This window comes from Misgurnus anguillicaudatus, chromosome 18, assembly GCF_027580225.2.
Source record: "Misgurnus anguillicaudatus chromosome 18, ASM2758022v2, whole genome shotgun sequence".
NCBI lineage: Eukaryota > Metazoa > Chordata > Actinopteri > Cypriniformes > Cobitidae > Misgurnus > Misgurnus anguillicaudatus.
Genome location: NC_073354.2, coordinates 27,349,933 through 27,365,005, shown reverse-complemented (window position 1 = coordinate 27,365,005; position 15,073 = coordinate 27,349,933). Strand labels below are relative to the sequence as shown.

Sequence of the window (15,073 nt, the reverse complement as noted above, 5' to 3'; positions counted from 1 at the left end):
GCTTTGCGCTTCACACTTGCGTTTCAGATCGTTAAAATAGGGCCCAGTATCTCTTTCCCTATCTTAGGGAACAGATGTTACAGTCATATCCATGGGTACAGTCATACCCCAAGTTTTCTGGTGGGGGGGATTCGCCACACTACGTTTCTGTTCCTGGAACTGGTATGCCTGGTATGCCTGAAGAATGCAAATGATGTTGATGCAAGCCCCAACCTGACCCGCTGCCATATAAACCTTGCCAACTAAATTAGATATAGTGCAACATGGTTTTATAGGCAATGTTGAAGGGTTTAACATAGCCAGCCTGGGAGATTAATATATTTAGTAAGAGTATCTTACACTCACAGCCACGTCCCATAACCTTTCCCATTGCTGGGAGTTACTATTGCTCGTGTATGAGTGGACATAATGTTACAGACCTGGGGGCTTATTTAAAAACCCACGGCAAAATCCACATTAATAAAAACTGTCTTTGACGTGGAAAAGTGCTTAGCATTATGTCAGGGCCTAAGTGTCACATACGTGTGTGTGCTAAGAAGAAGACAAGTAGTTTCCAAATAACATATAAACTTTACTTTCAAAAGCAGGATGAATTCACAACACAGCATGAACACACTTTGCTAACTAACACAACTGAGACCGGACAAGGAAGACTGAAACAAGCACAACTTAAATAGGGCTCTAAACTAGATAATTAATGATAAACAGGTGTTGACAATTAGACAGATGAACAGAGGATGATGACTAAGGCCTAGTCCACACGGACACGGGTATTTTTGTAACCGTGAGTTTTTTCACGCGGTTCAGCCGTTCGTCCACACGAAACTGCAGTATCAGGGCACTGAAACCGAGCATATTTGAAAACCCCGGCCAGGGTGAGCTTTTAAGAAACCCCGGTTACAGTGGTATCGTGTAGAGAGTAAAACCGGGGGTTTTGCCTTGCGACGTCATAGTGTGCGCTGTTATCCACTGTGTTTGACGTCAAGATTGTGCGCCGCTGACTGCTTTGTTGATGATTCTGTGCAATGGCGGACGTATCTTGCTAATAATAACTGTGCTAACAGGGCTTCTAACATGGAACACGATTTAGGTTATATCCCCGCCTGCTGGTGTGGCATGCTCTTGACAGCGCTTGATAGCGTGCTTTTGCCTTATCGTGTGGATGAATATTTAATTTAAACCGAGCACGTGTGGACGGGATTTTTTTTTAGGGAAAACTCCGGTTATAAATATATCCGTGTCCGTGTGGACTTGGCCTAACTAACAGAGGATAACTAATCTAGGAAGGTGAAACTCAAAACATGCAATGGACACAGATAGGAACGTGACACTAAGCAGACGTACGTCCTTTTGCTTGTCTGATTGCTGCAGGTATTTGAAAATATAAACCATTCTCGCTGCTCTTAAAGGATTTAAACATTGACAGGTACTCTTTTTATACCAATAACATTAATTGGGCAACTGTTCAGGTGGCAACAATTTCAAGTTCATTTACGATTTATACATTTCACGTCAGAAAGTGAGGCAAACACGTGCTTGCTTGATTACATTTGTTTTATAAATCACACATGCACCTTTTGAGAAATGAACGTAAAAAAAATCTAATTTAGGATGTTTTCAACACAGCATATAAATGAGGCCCCAGAATCTCCCTTTAAACATAATTAACCCATGCAGAGATATATGCTCTTGTTTGAAAGGACATGACATCATTGATGGAAATCAAAATATTAGTGACATTAACCCATGCATTGGTATGTTCTGTATATCTGTATTTTTTAAATCATTAAAGAAGTTGTCTTTACAATGTTGCATGAATTTAATGTGTACATATTTACTTTTTTTAAAGATGTGAATGAATGTGTTGAGATTCCTGAGATCTGTGGTCCAAACTCAATCTGCAACAACACTGCTGGGAGTTACAATTGCTGGTGTATGAGTGGATATAATGTAACAGACCCAAACCTCCCTATAAACATCAGTAACCCATGCACGGGTATGACTGACTGCTGAAGTGCTGGACAATTTGTTACAGTCTTTCCTAGATTTCTATCTATCTAAAATATTTTTTATTTCTGTAATAAAGATGTGGATGAATGTGTTGAGATTCCTGAGATTTGTGGTCCAAACTCAATCTGCAACAACACTGCTGGGAGTTACAATTGCTCGTGTATGAGTGGATATAATGTAACAGACCTGAACCTCCCTATAAACATCAGTAACCCATGCAGAGGTATGATTGACAGCTGAGGGTTTGGATCCAGTTACCTGAATTCAGTTACCTGTAACTTTTGTCTTCTCAAAATTTCTTTTAGATATTAATGATTGTCTTGACCCATCATCAACATGTGGGCCGAACACTTACTGTCACAACTACAATGGAAGTTACTCGTGCTCTTGTTGGGAAGGATATAACATCACTGATGTATCTCAAAATATAAGTAACAGTAACCCATGCATTGGTATGTTTTTAAATAGTTATATGTATTTTTTTAAATCACAAAAGTTGTTTTCATCTTTATGATGTTGCATAATTTTAATGTGTTAATATTAACTTTGTTTTGTTTTTGTTTTTAAAGATGTGGATGAATGTGTTGCGATTCCTGCAGTCTGTGGTTCAAACTCAATCTGCAACAACACTGATGGTAGTTACAATTGCTCGTGTATGAGTGGATATAATGTAACATACCTGAACCTCCCTATAAACATCAGTAACCCATGCAGAGGTATGAGCTGAAGTGCTAAATTAAACCTTTTATCATATATAGTTTTTACTTTCAGATTTATTTTGTCTCATTCAATGTGCCTTCTTGATAAGGTTTATGATCTCATTTAAAATAATTTGAAGCATACATAAAACTCCTTGTGAATTGTGTTGGTGTCCTTTCTGAGCAACAGAGATCGTGCCCCCTATAGTTGATGGCCTACGCAAACTGTGTACTCTGCTAATAGGGACAAATGGCAAAAACAGACAATTTACATATTTTTTTCTGTTATAAAGATGTGGATGAATGTGATGAGATACTTGCGGTCTGTGGTCCAAACTCAATCTGCAACACCCATACAGAAATGTAATATATGTCAATATATGTAAATTACATATATAATGTCAGTGCCCATGTATGTTTGCTGCATATATGAGAATATATGTAAAACACATAGACATATATGACATTATAATAGCACTTTTGGGAGTACTTCGACTCGCCTGAAAAGTCCGCTCCCCTTCTCAATCTCATAATGGGAGAGGGAGGGTGTTACTGCGCCGAGTCAAAGTACTCCCAAAAGTGCTATTATGCCATAAAATATAGTTCCTCTTTTAAATCCGCTTAGAAAAGCGCAACGTTTTATTTTGTACCACCAAACTTGCTCGTATAACTACTCGTCTTAAATAGGAAAAACGTTGATGTGTTTGGTCACTTCTAACTTTATCTCTTAATGGTACCATTGAATGAATGGGGCTAAGCTAAATGCTATCGAAGTGTCGCAGCGCGCTCCAGCGCTTACGTGCACGCACACAGATGATAGAGGGATGTATCAACAATTCTTAGTTAAGGTAATAACATATTTTAATATTGAAAATGAGTAGACTATTCCTTTAAGGTTCAGTTTGCTGTAAAAAACTCCAGTGTAAACATTAAGTAAACTGATCCGGACCAAATGAACCAAAACAACTCAACTACAAGTGTGAAAACAATCTTCATGATATTTTTCATCTGAATTTGCTATTCTCTTTCCAGATGTGGATGAATGTCAGGTTAATTTATCTGTATGTGGACCAAATTCCAACTGCACAAATGTAAATGGAGGCTACAATTGCTCATGTTTGGATGGATTTACTTCAACATTCCCAAATATCACCATCAGCATCAATAACACATGCACAGGTGAGATCTAGCTGGTGTTGATTTTGTCATCTACTGTATTTAATTTGATCTTAATCTTAGTAATGTATTTAATGTCTATTTTGTTATATTTAGTACTTTTTTCACTTACGTTGAGTGAGTCTGGGCATATTTGTCCAGTATTAGTCTATAAAAAACTGTCCTTTTTTATCAATTAGATTATTTTAAGAACATTAGTCAATATAAAGCAAACTATACAGACAGCATGTTATGATGTGTGTGGTACGGATAAACTCGGGACATCAGTCACGTACCTTAAGTGTTGTTTAAACAATATTAACAATTATACATTCTTTAATACAGGTTTTATGACACAAATGTCAATGACTTTTCCAAAACACTCTGGGTTTTTTTTTCCAAAACTTTTCCACGCCTGGAAATTTTTTATTTCACAATTCCAAATTTGTTTGATTTTTCATTAATGGCATATAAAAAAGGTTGCCATTAAATGTTTTTGTGATAGTTGCTATCAAAATTAACAACAATTCTAGCTTAATATCTGTTAGTGCTTCTTATCTTTGTTTCTTTTTGTGCTAAATAAATCAGTGCTGGCAGTATGGATGCTAACGCTAACAGAATAAGAATATTTTGTGTCAGTATTGTAATTGTTTTATCAATTAGGAAAGTTTTTTTAATATTGAAGTAATTTTAGATCTTGTTGTTCCCTTTCCAGATGTGAATGAATGTCAGCTGAATCCATCTGTATGTGGTCCAAACTCAAACTGCACAAATGTAAATGGAGGTTACAATTGCTCATGTTTAGATGGATTTACTGCAACATTCCCAAATCTCACCATCAGCATCAATAACACATGCACAGGTGAGATCTCACATCAGATCTGGGTTCTGTAATTGTCAATAATAACGAAGACATTCAAGTCAACAGACACTAAATGACACCTCTTTCAAACATGAAATAATCATATTAACTGAATGCTCTTGGCACACACATGTATGTTTATCAAATACTGCATAAGAAAGGGTCATATCATTTTGATCTCTTGTTTATGCCTTAAGGTTTGGTTAGCTGTTATAAATTCCAGTGTAAACACTTAAGTAAACTGATCCAGACCAAATGAACCAAAACAACTTAACTACAAGTGTGAACACAATCTTCATGTTATTTTTCATCTGAATTTGCTATTCTTTTTCTAGATGTGGATGAATGTCAGGTCAGTCCATCTGTATGTGGTCCAAACTCCAACTGCATAAATGTAAATGGAGGTTACAATTGTTCATGTTTGGATGGATTTACTGCAACATTCCCAAATCTCATCATTAGCATCAATAACACATGCACAGGTAATATCTAGCTAGTGTTGATTTTGTCATCTCTTTGTTTAATTTTATCTTAGTAATGTGTTTAATGTCTATTATGTTATATTTAGTAGCCTACAATTTGTTCCACTTAAGTTGATTGACAGTCTGAACATATTTTTCCAGCATTAGTAAATAAAAACTGTCAAATATTTTTTATCAATAAGATTATTTTAATGAACATTACAGTCCATATAAAACAAACTATACAGACAGCATGTTATGATGTGTGTGGTAGGGAGAAACCCGGGACGTCATCAGTCACGTACCTTAACTGTTGTTTTAATAATATTAACAATTATACATTCTTTAATCCAGGTTTTGTGACACAAATGTAAATGACTTTTCCAAAACTCTCTGGGTTTATTTTTTTCCAAAACTTTTCCACGCCTGGAAATTGTTTTATTTCACAATTCCAAATTTGTGTCAGATTTTCATTAATGGCATATAAAAAAGGTTGTCAGTAAATGTTTTTTTGTGATAGTTGCTATCAAAATTAACAATAATTATACCTTAATATCTGTGTGTGCTTCTTATCTTTTTTTGGGGCTAAATAAATCAGTGCTGGCAGTATGGATGCTAACACTAACAGAATAAGAATATTCTGTGTCAGAATTGTATTTGTTTTATTGATCAGGATAAGTTTTTTATATTGAAGTCATTTTAGATCTTTTTGTTCCCTTTACAGATGTGGATGAGTGTCAGCTGAATTCATCTGTATGTGGACCAAATTCCAACTGCACAAATGTAAATGGTGGTTTCAATTGCTCATGTTTGGATGGATTTACTGCAACATTCCCAAATCTCACCATCAGCATCAATAACACATGCACGGGTGAGATCTCACATCAGATCTGGGTCCTCTAATTGTCAATAATAAAGAAGACATTAAACTCAACAGCCACTAAATTATACTTCTGTCAATCATGAAATAATCATAATAACTGAATGCTCTTGGCACACACATGTATATTTATGTTCATCAAATACTACATAAGAAAAGGGTCATATTATTTTAAATCTCTTGTTTATGCCTTAAGTTTGGTTAGCTGTTATAAATTCTAGTGTAAACATTAAGTAAACTGATCCGGACCAAATGAATCAAGACAACCTAACTACAAGTGCAAACACAAACTTTATGTTATTTTTCATCTGAATTTGCTCATTCCAGATGTGGATGAATGTCAGGTCAGTCCATCTGTATGTGGACCAAACTCCAACTGCACAAATGTAAATGGAGGTTACAGTTGCTCATGTTTGGATGGATTTACTTCAACATTTCTAAATCTCATCATCAGCATCAATAACACATGCACAGGTGAGTTATTGCTACACACTTGTGTATTGTCTGTCAATCATTAATAGCCAAGAACATTTTTTGTATGACAGTTGAAGTTCTGAACTTTTGTTTCTATTTGTACTTCATAATTCAGTACTAGTGTTGTTGATGCTAAAGTAAAAAGACTAAGGGCCAAATTTACTAAACGTGGCAAATTAATGTGAGTGTGCAATTTCAAAAAGCGCTGATGGGAGTGATAATATTTGCGGGCCTTTAAATGGTCTCTTAGTCTAGTATGCTACACAACCATGGGGAAGACTGCTAACTTGACAATTGTCCAAAAGACGACCATTGACACCTTGCACAAGGAGGGCAAAACACAAAGGGTTATTGCAAAAGAGCCTGGCTGTTCACAGAGCTCTGTATCCGAGCACATTAATAGAGAGGCGAATGGAAGGAAAAGATGTGGTATAAAAAAGTGTACAAGCAATAGGGATAACCGCACACTGGAGATGATTGTGAAACAAAACCTCATTCAAAAATGTGGGGGAGATTCACAAAGAGTGGACTGCAGCTGGATATTGTTTATCCGACACTTGATGTAAAATTGTCACAATTGTATGTGTTTTATTAATTATTTTTTTTAAATATTTTGTTCATTTTACTTTGTATTGTTTCTTTTCCAGATGTGAATGAATGTCAGGTGAATTCATCTGTATGTGGACCAAACTCCAACTGCACAAATACAAATGGAGGTTACAATTGCTCATGTTTGGATGGTTTTGCAGCAACATTCCCAAATCTCATCATCAGCATCAATAACACATGCACAGGTACAGTAATATCTAGCTAGTGTTGATTTTGTCATCTCCCTGGGCGGTTCAGCGCAAAAAAGGAGGTGTGTTCCGGCGCAAACCATCCCTGATGCTATTTTGCAGTTTCAAAAAACAATTGCGCCACTGACCAGAAAAAAACTAGTCTAAAGTCAGTGGCGTGTTGCGCGTTGTTCATTATGCTATTTTAAGGGCGCATGCTTGACCATAATGTATAGCGTGCACAACGCGCACACACTTTGCTTACCTAATCTACACAGATGCAACAGTTATTTTTGCAAATCATAAATTGTTACAATAAAAAATATGAACACATAAGATAAGGGAAATCATTGTGGTGAGCATTGTGGTGATAGTTTTTATTTATTTTGTGTGGCTGCGTTAAAAAATTATCATGCAAATAACGATTAAAATATTTTCATAAGTTTGTCGTTTGGCTGTATTATGTGTATTTTATGTAAGTAATTATTAAAATGTTTTCATAAGAAACCTTAATGTATGTGAACTTGATTTGTAAGTATACTTGGACTACTTGCATTTCTTGGCTTTCAGCGGTGAGGGTGCACGCAGCGATGTCCTCTGCTGGTGTCAGGTCCTGTGTAGAGGCAGATCCACCTCCCGTTACACGGCGTGCCCGATTTATGCTGGCAAGCTTGGGATTCCCCCGTCTCCTGACATCATTGTAGCGCTTGCGGCGCAACGTCCTGGGGATGCCAGCTGATGAGACAATTGTGGCTATTTCCTCCCACGCCTGTTTAACCGACGCAGATTTGTGCGGGTTTCTCCCATCCCCATACAAAACAGCTTCTCTGTCTTTGACTGCTCTTACAAGAACGTGGGTCTCCTCGGCTGTGAACCGCTCCTGGCGTGCGCCTGGTAAATCCATCATAATAATAGCAACCCGCCATCGAACTTGCGCACTTGCGTTTAAAGGGAATGTTGGATGACGTTCTGATTGGTTTATTTGACGTTACGCCCAAACTGTCACGGTTAAATCCGTGTCATGTTTTGTGTCTGTTCCGATTACCATCACCTGGACTATTCATTGATTAATTACCTTCCTCATCTCACCTGTGCATTGTTAGTTTGTCTGTATTTATACCCCTGTTTGTGCTATACTCACTTGCCGGATCATTGTCGTCATTTGTCTCCATCCTGTCTGTTCCTGTTTATTTATTCTGCCCGTGCTTTGGTTCCCGTGTTTGTTTTCTATGTTATTTATATTAAATGTTATCCTTTTGTGTGAACCCTGCGTATGTGTCCTGATTCCTGTTTCCCGGGGTGACACAAACCACACCTATGAATAATGAAGCTACTTCAGTCAACCCCTTATTAATTTGCACCTGGCGCAAGAGTTATTTCTTCCTCCGGGAAAATGGCAACAGCGCCCAAGATCTGCCCACAAAGTCCCTTGCTCTTTGCGCTTCGCATTTGCGTTTCAGATCGTTAAAATAGGGCCCCTTAACTACAAGTGCAAAAGCAATCTTCATGATATTCTTCATCTGAATTTGCTATTCTTTTTCTAGATGTGGATGAGTGTCAGGTGAATTCATCTGTATGTGGTCCAAACTCCAACTGCACAAATTTAAATGGAGGTTACAGTTGCTCATGTTTGGATGGATTTACTGCAACATTCCCAAATCTCACCATCAGCATCAATAACACATGCACAGGTGAGATCTTACATCAGATCTGGGTTCTCTAATTGTCAATAATAATGAAGACACCAAAGTCAACAGCCACTAAATGACACCTCTGTCAAACATAAAATAATCACAGTTACTGAATGCTCTTGTCACACACATGTATGTTTATGTTCATCAAATACTTTCACATAAGAGAAGGGTCATATCATTTTGATCTCTTGTTTATGCCTTAAGGTTAGTTTAGCTGTTATAAATTCCAGTGTAAACATTAAGTAAACTGACCTGGACCAAATGAACCAAGACAACCGAACTAGAAGTGTAAACACAATCTTCATAATATTTTTATCCGCATTTGCTATTTTCTTTTTTTAGATGTGGATGAATGTCAGGTCAGTCCATCTGTATGTGGTCCAAAGTCCAACTGCACAAATGTAAATGGAGGTTACAATTGCTCATGTTTGGATGGATTTACTGCAACTTTCCCAAATCTCATCATCAGCAACAATAACACATGCACAGGTAAGATCTCACATCAAATCTGGGTTCTCTAATTGTCAATAATAATGAAGACATCAAAGTCAACAGCCACATAATGACATCTCTGTCATAAATGAAATAATCATATTAACTGAATGCTCTTGGCACACACATATGTTTATGTTCATCAATAAGAAAAGTTTCACATAAGAAATAGGGTCATATCATTATGATCTCTTTATGCCTTAAGGTTTAGTTAGCTGTTAAAAAGTCCAGTGTGAACAAAGTAAATTGATTCAGACCAAATAAATTAAGACAACCTAACTACAAGTGCGAAAATAATCTTCAGGTTTTTTTTATCTGAATTTCCAGATGTGGATGAATGTCAGGTCAGTCCATCTATATGTGGTCCAAATTCCAACTGCACAAATGTAAATGGAGGTTACAATTGCTCATGTTTGGATGGATTTACTGCAACATTCTCTAATCTCACCATCAGCATCAATAACACATGCACAGGTGAGTTATTGCTACACACTTGTGTATTGTCTGTCCATCATTAATAACCAATATAGGTTTTTTGTATGTCAGTTGAAGTTCAGTGCCCGGTTGCATGAAAGTCCTTAAGCTAAGAAATCCCTTAAATATAAGGTTAAGGGTGCCCTTAATAAAAAATGGGTTGCAAGAAAAACCCTTAAGTGAACCTTAAGGCTGTCAATAAGTATTTACCCTTAAATGCTAAAGTATTACCTTAAGTTTTGCTATGCGTTGCTACAAAGTACTTAAGTCCCATTTTCCCTGTAAAACTTAAGGGACTATAACAGGTCCCTTAATGTCACACGCGATGGCTGATTTTATGGTTATTTAAGAAAATGAAGTCCCAACGCGCATTTCTAACGATCTAAATAATCCCTTAGAGAAATGTGATGCGCATTTATTAAGAGAAAAGCGGTTTGATCATCCGTTAATCTAAAGTGCTTCAAGTTTGAATTACTTTCAGGTTTTATACATGCGGCACTTTACAGTTATTTGCGATGTTTCATTATACACAAATCCGCCGTCTGTTGAGCTGCATGCGTTGATTTGTTTACGCTGTGAGATTTTGTTACTATAGCAACCGCTTCTCCGCTGCCATGTTTTGGCAGAGACTACCGTAAAATACTTAGTATAAACACTTAGGTAAGGGTGACAGTTAAGACCTTTGTTGCAACGCTCCTAAATAAATCCCTTACCTCCATTGTTCATTTTCCAGATGTGGATGAATGTCAGGTGAATTCATCTGTATGTGGACCAAACTCCAACTGCACAAATGTAAATGGAGGTTACAGTTGCTCATGTTTGGATGGCTTTACTGCAACATTCCCAAATCTCACCCTCAGCATCAATAACACATGCACAGGTGAGATCTAGCTAGTGTTGATTTTGCAATCTACTGTATTTAATTTGATCTTAATCTTAGTAATGTGTTTAATGTCTATTATGTTATATTTAGAATTTTTTTCACTCAAGTTGTCTGAGTCTGGGCATATTTGTCCAGCATTAATCTATAAAAAAACTGTCAACATTTTTATCAATAAGGTTATTTCAGTCAGGACCACTTAAGAATACCAAATTATATAATATATTTATATATTATAACAAATATCTGAATTTGGCCAAAGGCTGAGGAATCAAGGGGCTCGGTTGTCATACTGCACCTTTAAGATGCATCCTTTGCATGTGTCCCCCAGCCTCACATAACCAACATTTTAGTATGCTACAAATACAATAATTAAAAAGGGGTTTAATGGTTGTGAAAACTGAGATATTGGAGGTGAAGGGGAGGTGGTGGGTGAAATTGTCTGTGCGACAGAGTAGCTACAGAGCGTCTGATTGACTGCTTAAATACTGTTGATTAAAGCAGGTGAGAGTGATTAAGCAGCTGAGCGTCAGCTGGAGTAGTTAGCGATCAGTGGTCTGCCTGAACTACGCTTGAATTCCATCCGGTCACTCAAGCTATATTTTAATGAACATTACAGTCAATATAAAGCAAACTACACAGACATCATGTTATTATGTGTGTAGTACAGATACAAACGGGACATCACTCACGTACCTTAAGTGTTGTTTAAACAATATTAACAGTTATACATTCTTTAATCAAAGTTTTGTGACACAAATGTCAATGACTTTTTCAAAACCCTCTGGTTTTATTTTTTTCCAAAACTTTTCCACGCCTGGAAATTGTGTTATTTCACAATTCCAAATTTGTGTCAGATTTTTCATTAATGGCATATAATAAAGGTTGCCAGTAAATGTTTTTTGTGATAGTTGCTATCAAAATTAACAATAATTATACCTTAATATCTGTGTGTGCTTCTTATCTTTGTTTCTTTTTGTGCTAAATCAGTACTGGCAGTATGGATGCTAACACTAACAGAATAAGAATATTCTGTGTGAAAATTTGATTTGTTTTATTGATCAGGAAAAGTTTTTTTTATATCAAAGTCATTTTAGATCTTTTTGTTCCCTTTCCAGATGTGGATGAATGTCAGGTTAATTTATCTGTATGTGGTCCAAACTCAAACTGCACAAATGTAAATGGAGGTTATAATTGCTCTTGTTTGGATGGATTTACTGCAACATTCCCAAATCTCACCATTAGCATTAATAACACATGCACAGGTGAGTTATTGCTTAACTTCGGTTTATTGTCTGTCAATCATTATTTACCAATATTTTATTTGTATGGCTGACAGTTGAGATTCTGAACCTATATGTACATACTGTAAATAATACATTTGATAAATACATTAGTAACTTAAATACATTAGATAAATAATGTTAAATTTGTCAATTGTTTCACTTCAGATATCAATGAATGTCTCAACTCATCTTTGGTGTGTGGACCAAACTCATATTGTCAGAATTACAATGGAAGCTACTCATGCTCTTGTTGGAAAGGATATAGTGTTACAAAGATGAATGAAACTGTTAGTAATAGTAACCCGTGTACTGGTAAGCATCTTTTAAATTTTTTATTAGATATTTGATGTAAAATTGTCACAATTGTAGGTGTTTTATTGATTACGTTTTTTTATATTTTGTTAATTTTGCTTTGTGTTGTTCATTTTCCAGATGTGGATGAATGTCAGGTGAATTCATCTGTATGTGGTCCAAACTCCAACTGCACAAATGTAAATGGAGGTTACAATTGCTCATGTTTGGAGGGATTTATTGCAACTTTTCCAAAACTCAGCATTCGCATCAATAACACATGCATAGGTGTGTTTGGGCCTTATTTCTGTGTAATGTCTGTCAATCATTAATGATCAAATTTTTTGTATGACTAACAGTGGAGATTCTGAACCTTTGGTTTCTATTTATACTTCATAATTCAGAACTGCAAGTTGATGCTAAAGTAGAAAGACTAAGCATATTCTTTGTGATTGTTTATATACTGTAAAAAATACATTAGGCTAATAATGTTAAATTTGTCAATTGTTTCATTTCAGAAATTAATGAATGTCTCAACTCATTGTCTGTTTGTGGACCAAACTCATATTGTCAGAATTACAATGGAAGCTACTCATGCTCTTGTTTGAGAGGATATAATGTTACAAAGATGAATGAAACTGTTAGTAATAGTAACCCATGTTCTGGTAAGTGTTTGATATCGCAATAATATATGCATTTTTTGGGGGGGAGGGGGGGGGTATTGTTTATTAGATACTTGATGTAAAATTGTCACAATTATATGTGTTTTATTATTATTATTATATTTTGTTTATTTTGCTTTGTGTTGTTCATTTTCTAGATGTGGATGAATGTCAGGTAAATTCATCTGTATGTGGTCCGAACTCCCACTGCACAAATACAATTGGAGGTTACAGTTGCTCATGTTTGGATGGATTTACTGCAACATTTCCCAATCTCAACATCAGCGTCAACAACACATGCAAAGGTGAGCTTAAATGCCTATGGGCTCTATATTACACCCGGCGCAATGCAGCGCAATGCGCGACGCAAGTGTCTTTCGCTAGTTTCCACCCTAATTTTCACGTTTAGCGCCGCGTTGTTTAAATAGCAAATGCATTTGCGTCCCCTTTGCGCCCATGGGTGTTCTGGTCTGAAAAACGAGGTGTGTTCAGGCGCATTGTTGGCGCGTTGCTATTTTGAGGCAACTAAAACAGACTACGCCATTGACCAACAAAAACCTGGTCTAAAGTCTAAAGTCAATGGCGCAATATGTTTTATGTTATTTAAAGAGCGCATTAGTAATATGCGCCTATAAACGGGAGGACAACGCGGGTTTGCTTATCACAAAGTACATGAATGCGCAGCAGCACAAAAATGCTTTTAAATATGAAAGATTAAAGGATTGAATGTAAAAGATTATTATTGAGTCTCTTGGACATAAATGAGGACTAATTATGAGACGTTAGAAGGCGCAAAGAGCTGCTTCACCTGTAGCCTGGTAAGACAATAAATGCTTTGCTTTAAACAAATGCATCTGTTTTTAAATGTTTTTAAAAGCTACCTCACGGATTTATTGTATATGATGACTCTGTACCTGTGGATTTGGTCAGATGAGAAACAGTTTTTAGCAAAAACTCTTTGCTAAAAAAACGCTGTCCAAAGTGCTGAAACGTTTACAGTTTACAAAGTCCGTCATCTAAATAGGGATTAGACATAGCGCCAGCGCAACTTGCTTTTAAAGGGGATGAGAGCTGTGACTCTCATTGGTTTACTGCACGTTACGCCCAAAATACTCCCATTACAATAGGACCTACCCTTTTCGACCATGCGCTCGGCGCAAAAAAAAAACATTTTTCCCGTCGTTAAATTAGCAAAAGTGGATTCGGACACACCCATTTAGACGTTGCGCTGTGCGCTTTAGACAATGCGCTTAGATCGTTAAAATAGGGCCCTATATGTTTCTGATAGCAAACTACTATTACTAATTTTTTCTGTGAATGCCGACAATCTTAAGCAGAAAGAAGAATGTAAATGCCTATTTTCTTTTAATTGTGATTTTGATTATTAGTATCAAGGTTGGTTGTTTTAATTCATTTTAATTATTTTAAAAATATCATATACAAAAATTGTCATTAGAATGTCTGTGATAATAGCTTGATACTTCTATAGCATTCTTCCAAAATATAATACATTTTTTTTACAAATAATATATATGTTGAATTCAGATATTGTAATTCTTTTGTTGTTGTTTTTTATATATAATATATTTTATATAGTATAATATTTATTTTCTTTTTTTCTACAGTTACACCACAAAATGGTATGTACAGTAAAGAAAAAATATAAGTTAGCTCTAAATTGAAATAATACTGTATGTGCATATTGATAATAGTTAAAATTACTCAGGTTTCCCCAAAAATAAATGACAATTCATTCTATCCAGTTTAAAACATACACATATAAAATGTGTTAATTTAGTTGTAAATCAGTAATTTGATTTTGGATTTTTTTTTCATAATATTTTTTACACTTGCTGATACAATAAACATGCTAAAATCTTTTCTTCACAGTTATTGGAATGGAAATTACGATAAATAAGATTTTTGATTTCAGTCTAACTCAAACCAACACTGATAACTACAAATTTTATAAAAGAAA

General features: G+C 35.9%; 1 protein-coding gene across 1 annotated transcript in view; it reads left to right on the top strand.

The window, feature by feature from the left end:
• Positions 1-15,073, top strand: part of adgrf6 (adhesion G protein-coupled receptor F6) — a 99,110-nt gene that overhangs the window by 17,327 nt on the left and 66,710 nt on the right. The window contains exons 13-31 of the mRNA XM_073855388.1: positions 1,850-1,996; positions 2,087-2,233; positions 2,316-2,462; positions 2,580-2,726; positions 3,741-3,887; positions 4,579-4,725; positions 5,061-5,207; positions 5,911-6,057; positions 6,394-6,540; positions 7,188-7,334; positions 8,861-9,007; positions 9,353-9,499; positions 9,830-9,976; positions 10,710-10,856; positions 11,975-12,121; positions 12,308-12,454; positions 12,575-12,721; positions 12,952-13,098; positions 13,254-13,400. Coding sequence (XP_073711489.1) covers positions 1,850-1,996; positions 2,087-2,233; positions 2,316-2,462; positions 2,580-2,726; positions 3,741-3,887; positions 4,579-4,725; positions 5,061-5,207; positions 5,911-6,057; positions 6,394-6,540; positions 7,188-7,334; positions 8,861-9,007; positions 9,353-9,499; positions 9,830-9,976; positions 10,710-10,856; positions 11,975-12,121; positions 12,308-12,454; positions 12,575-12,721; positions 12,952-13,098; positions 13,254-13,400 — 2,793 coding nt within the window. The remainder of the gene's footprint in view (positions 1-1,849; positions 1,997-2,086; positions 2,234-2,315; positions 2,463-2,579; positions 2,727-3,740; positions 3,888-4,578; positions 4,726-5,060; positions 5,208-5,910; positions 6,058-6,393; positions 6,541-7,187; positions 7,335-8,860; positions 9,008-9,352; positions 9,500-9,829; positions 9,977-10,709; positions 10,857-11,974; positions 12,122-12,307; positions 12,455-12,574; positions 12,722-12,951; positions 13,099-13,253; positions 13,401-15,073) is intronic.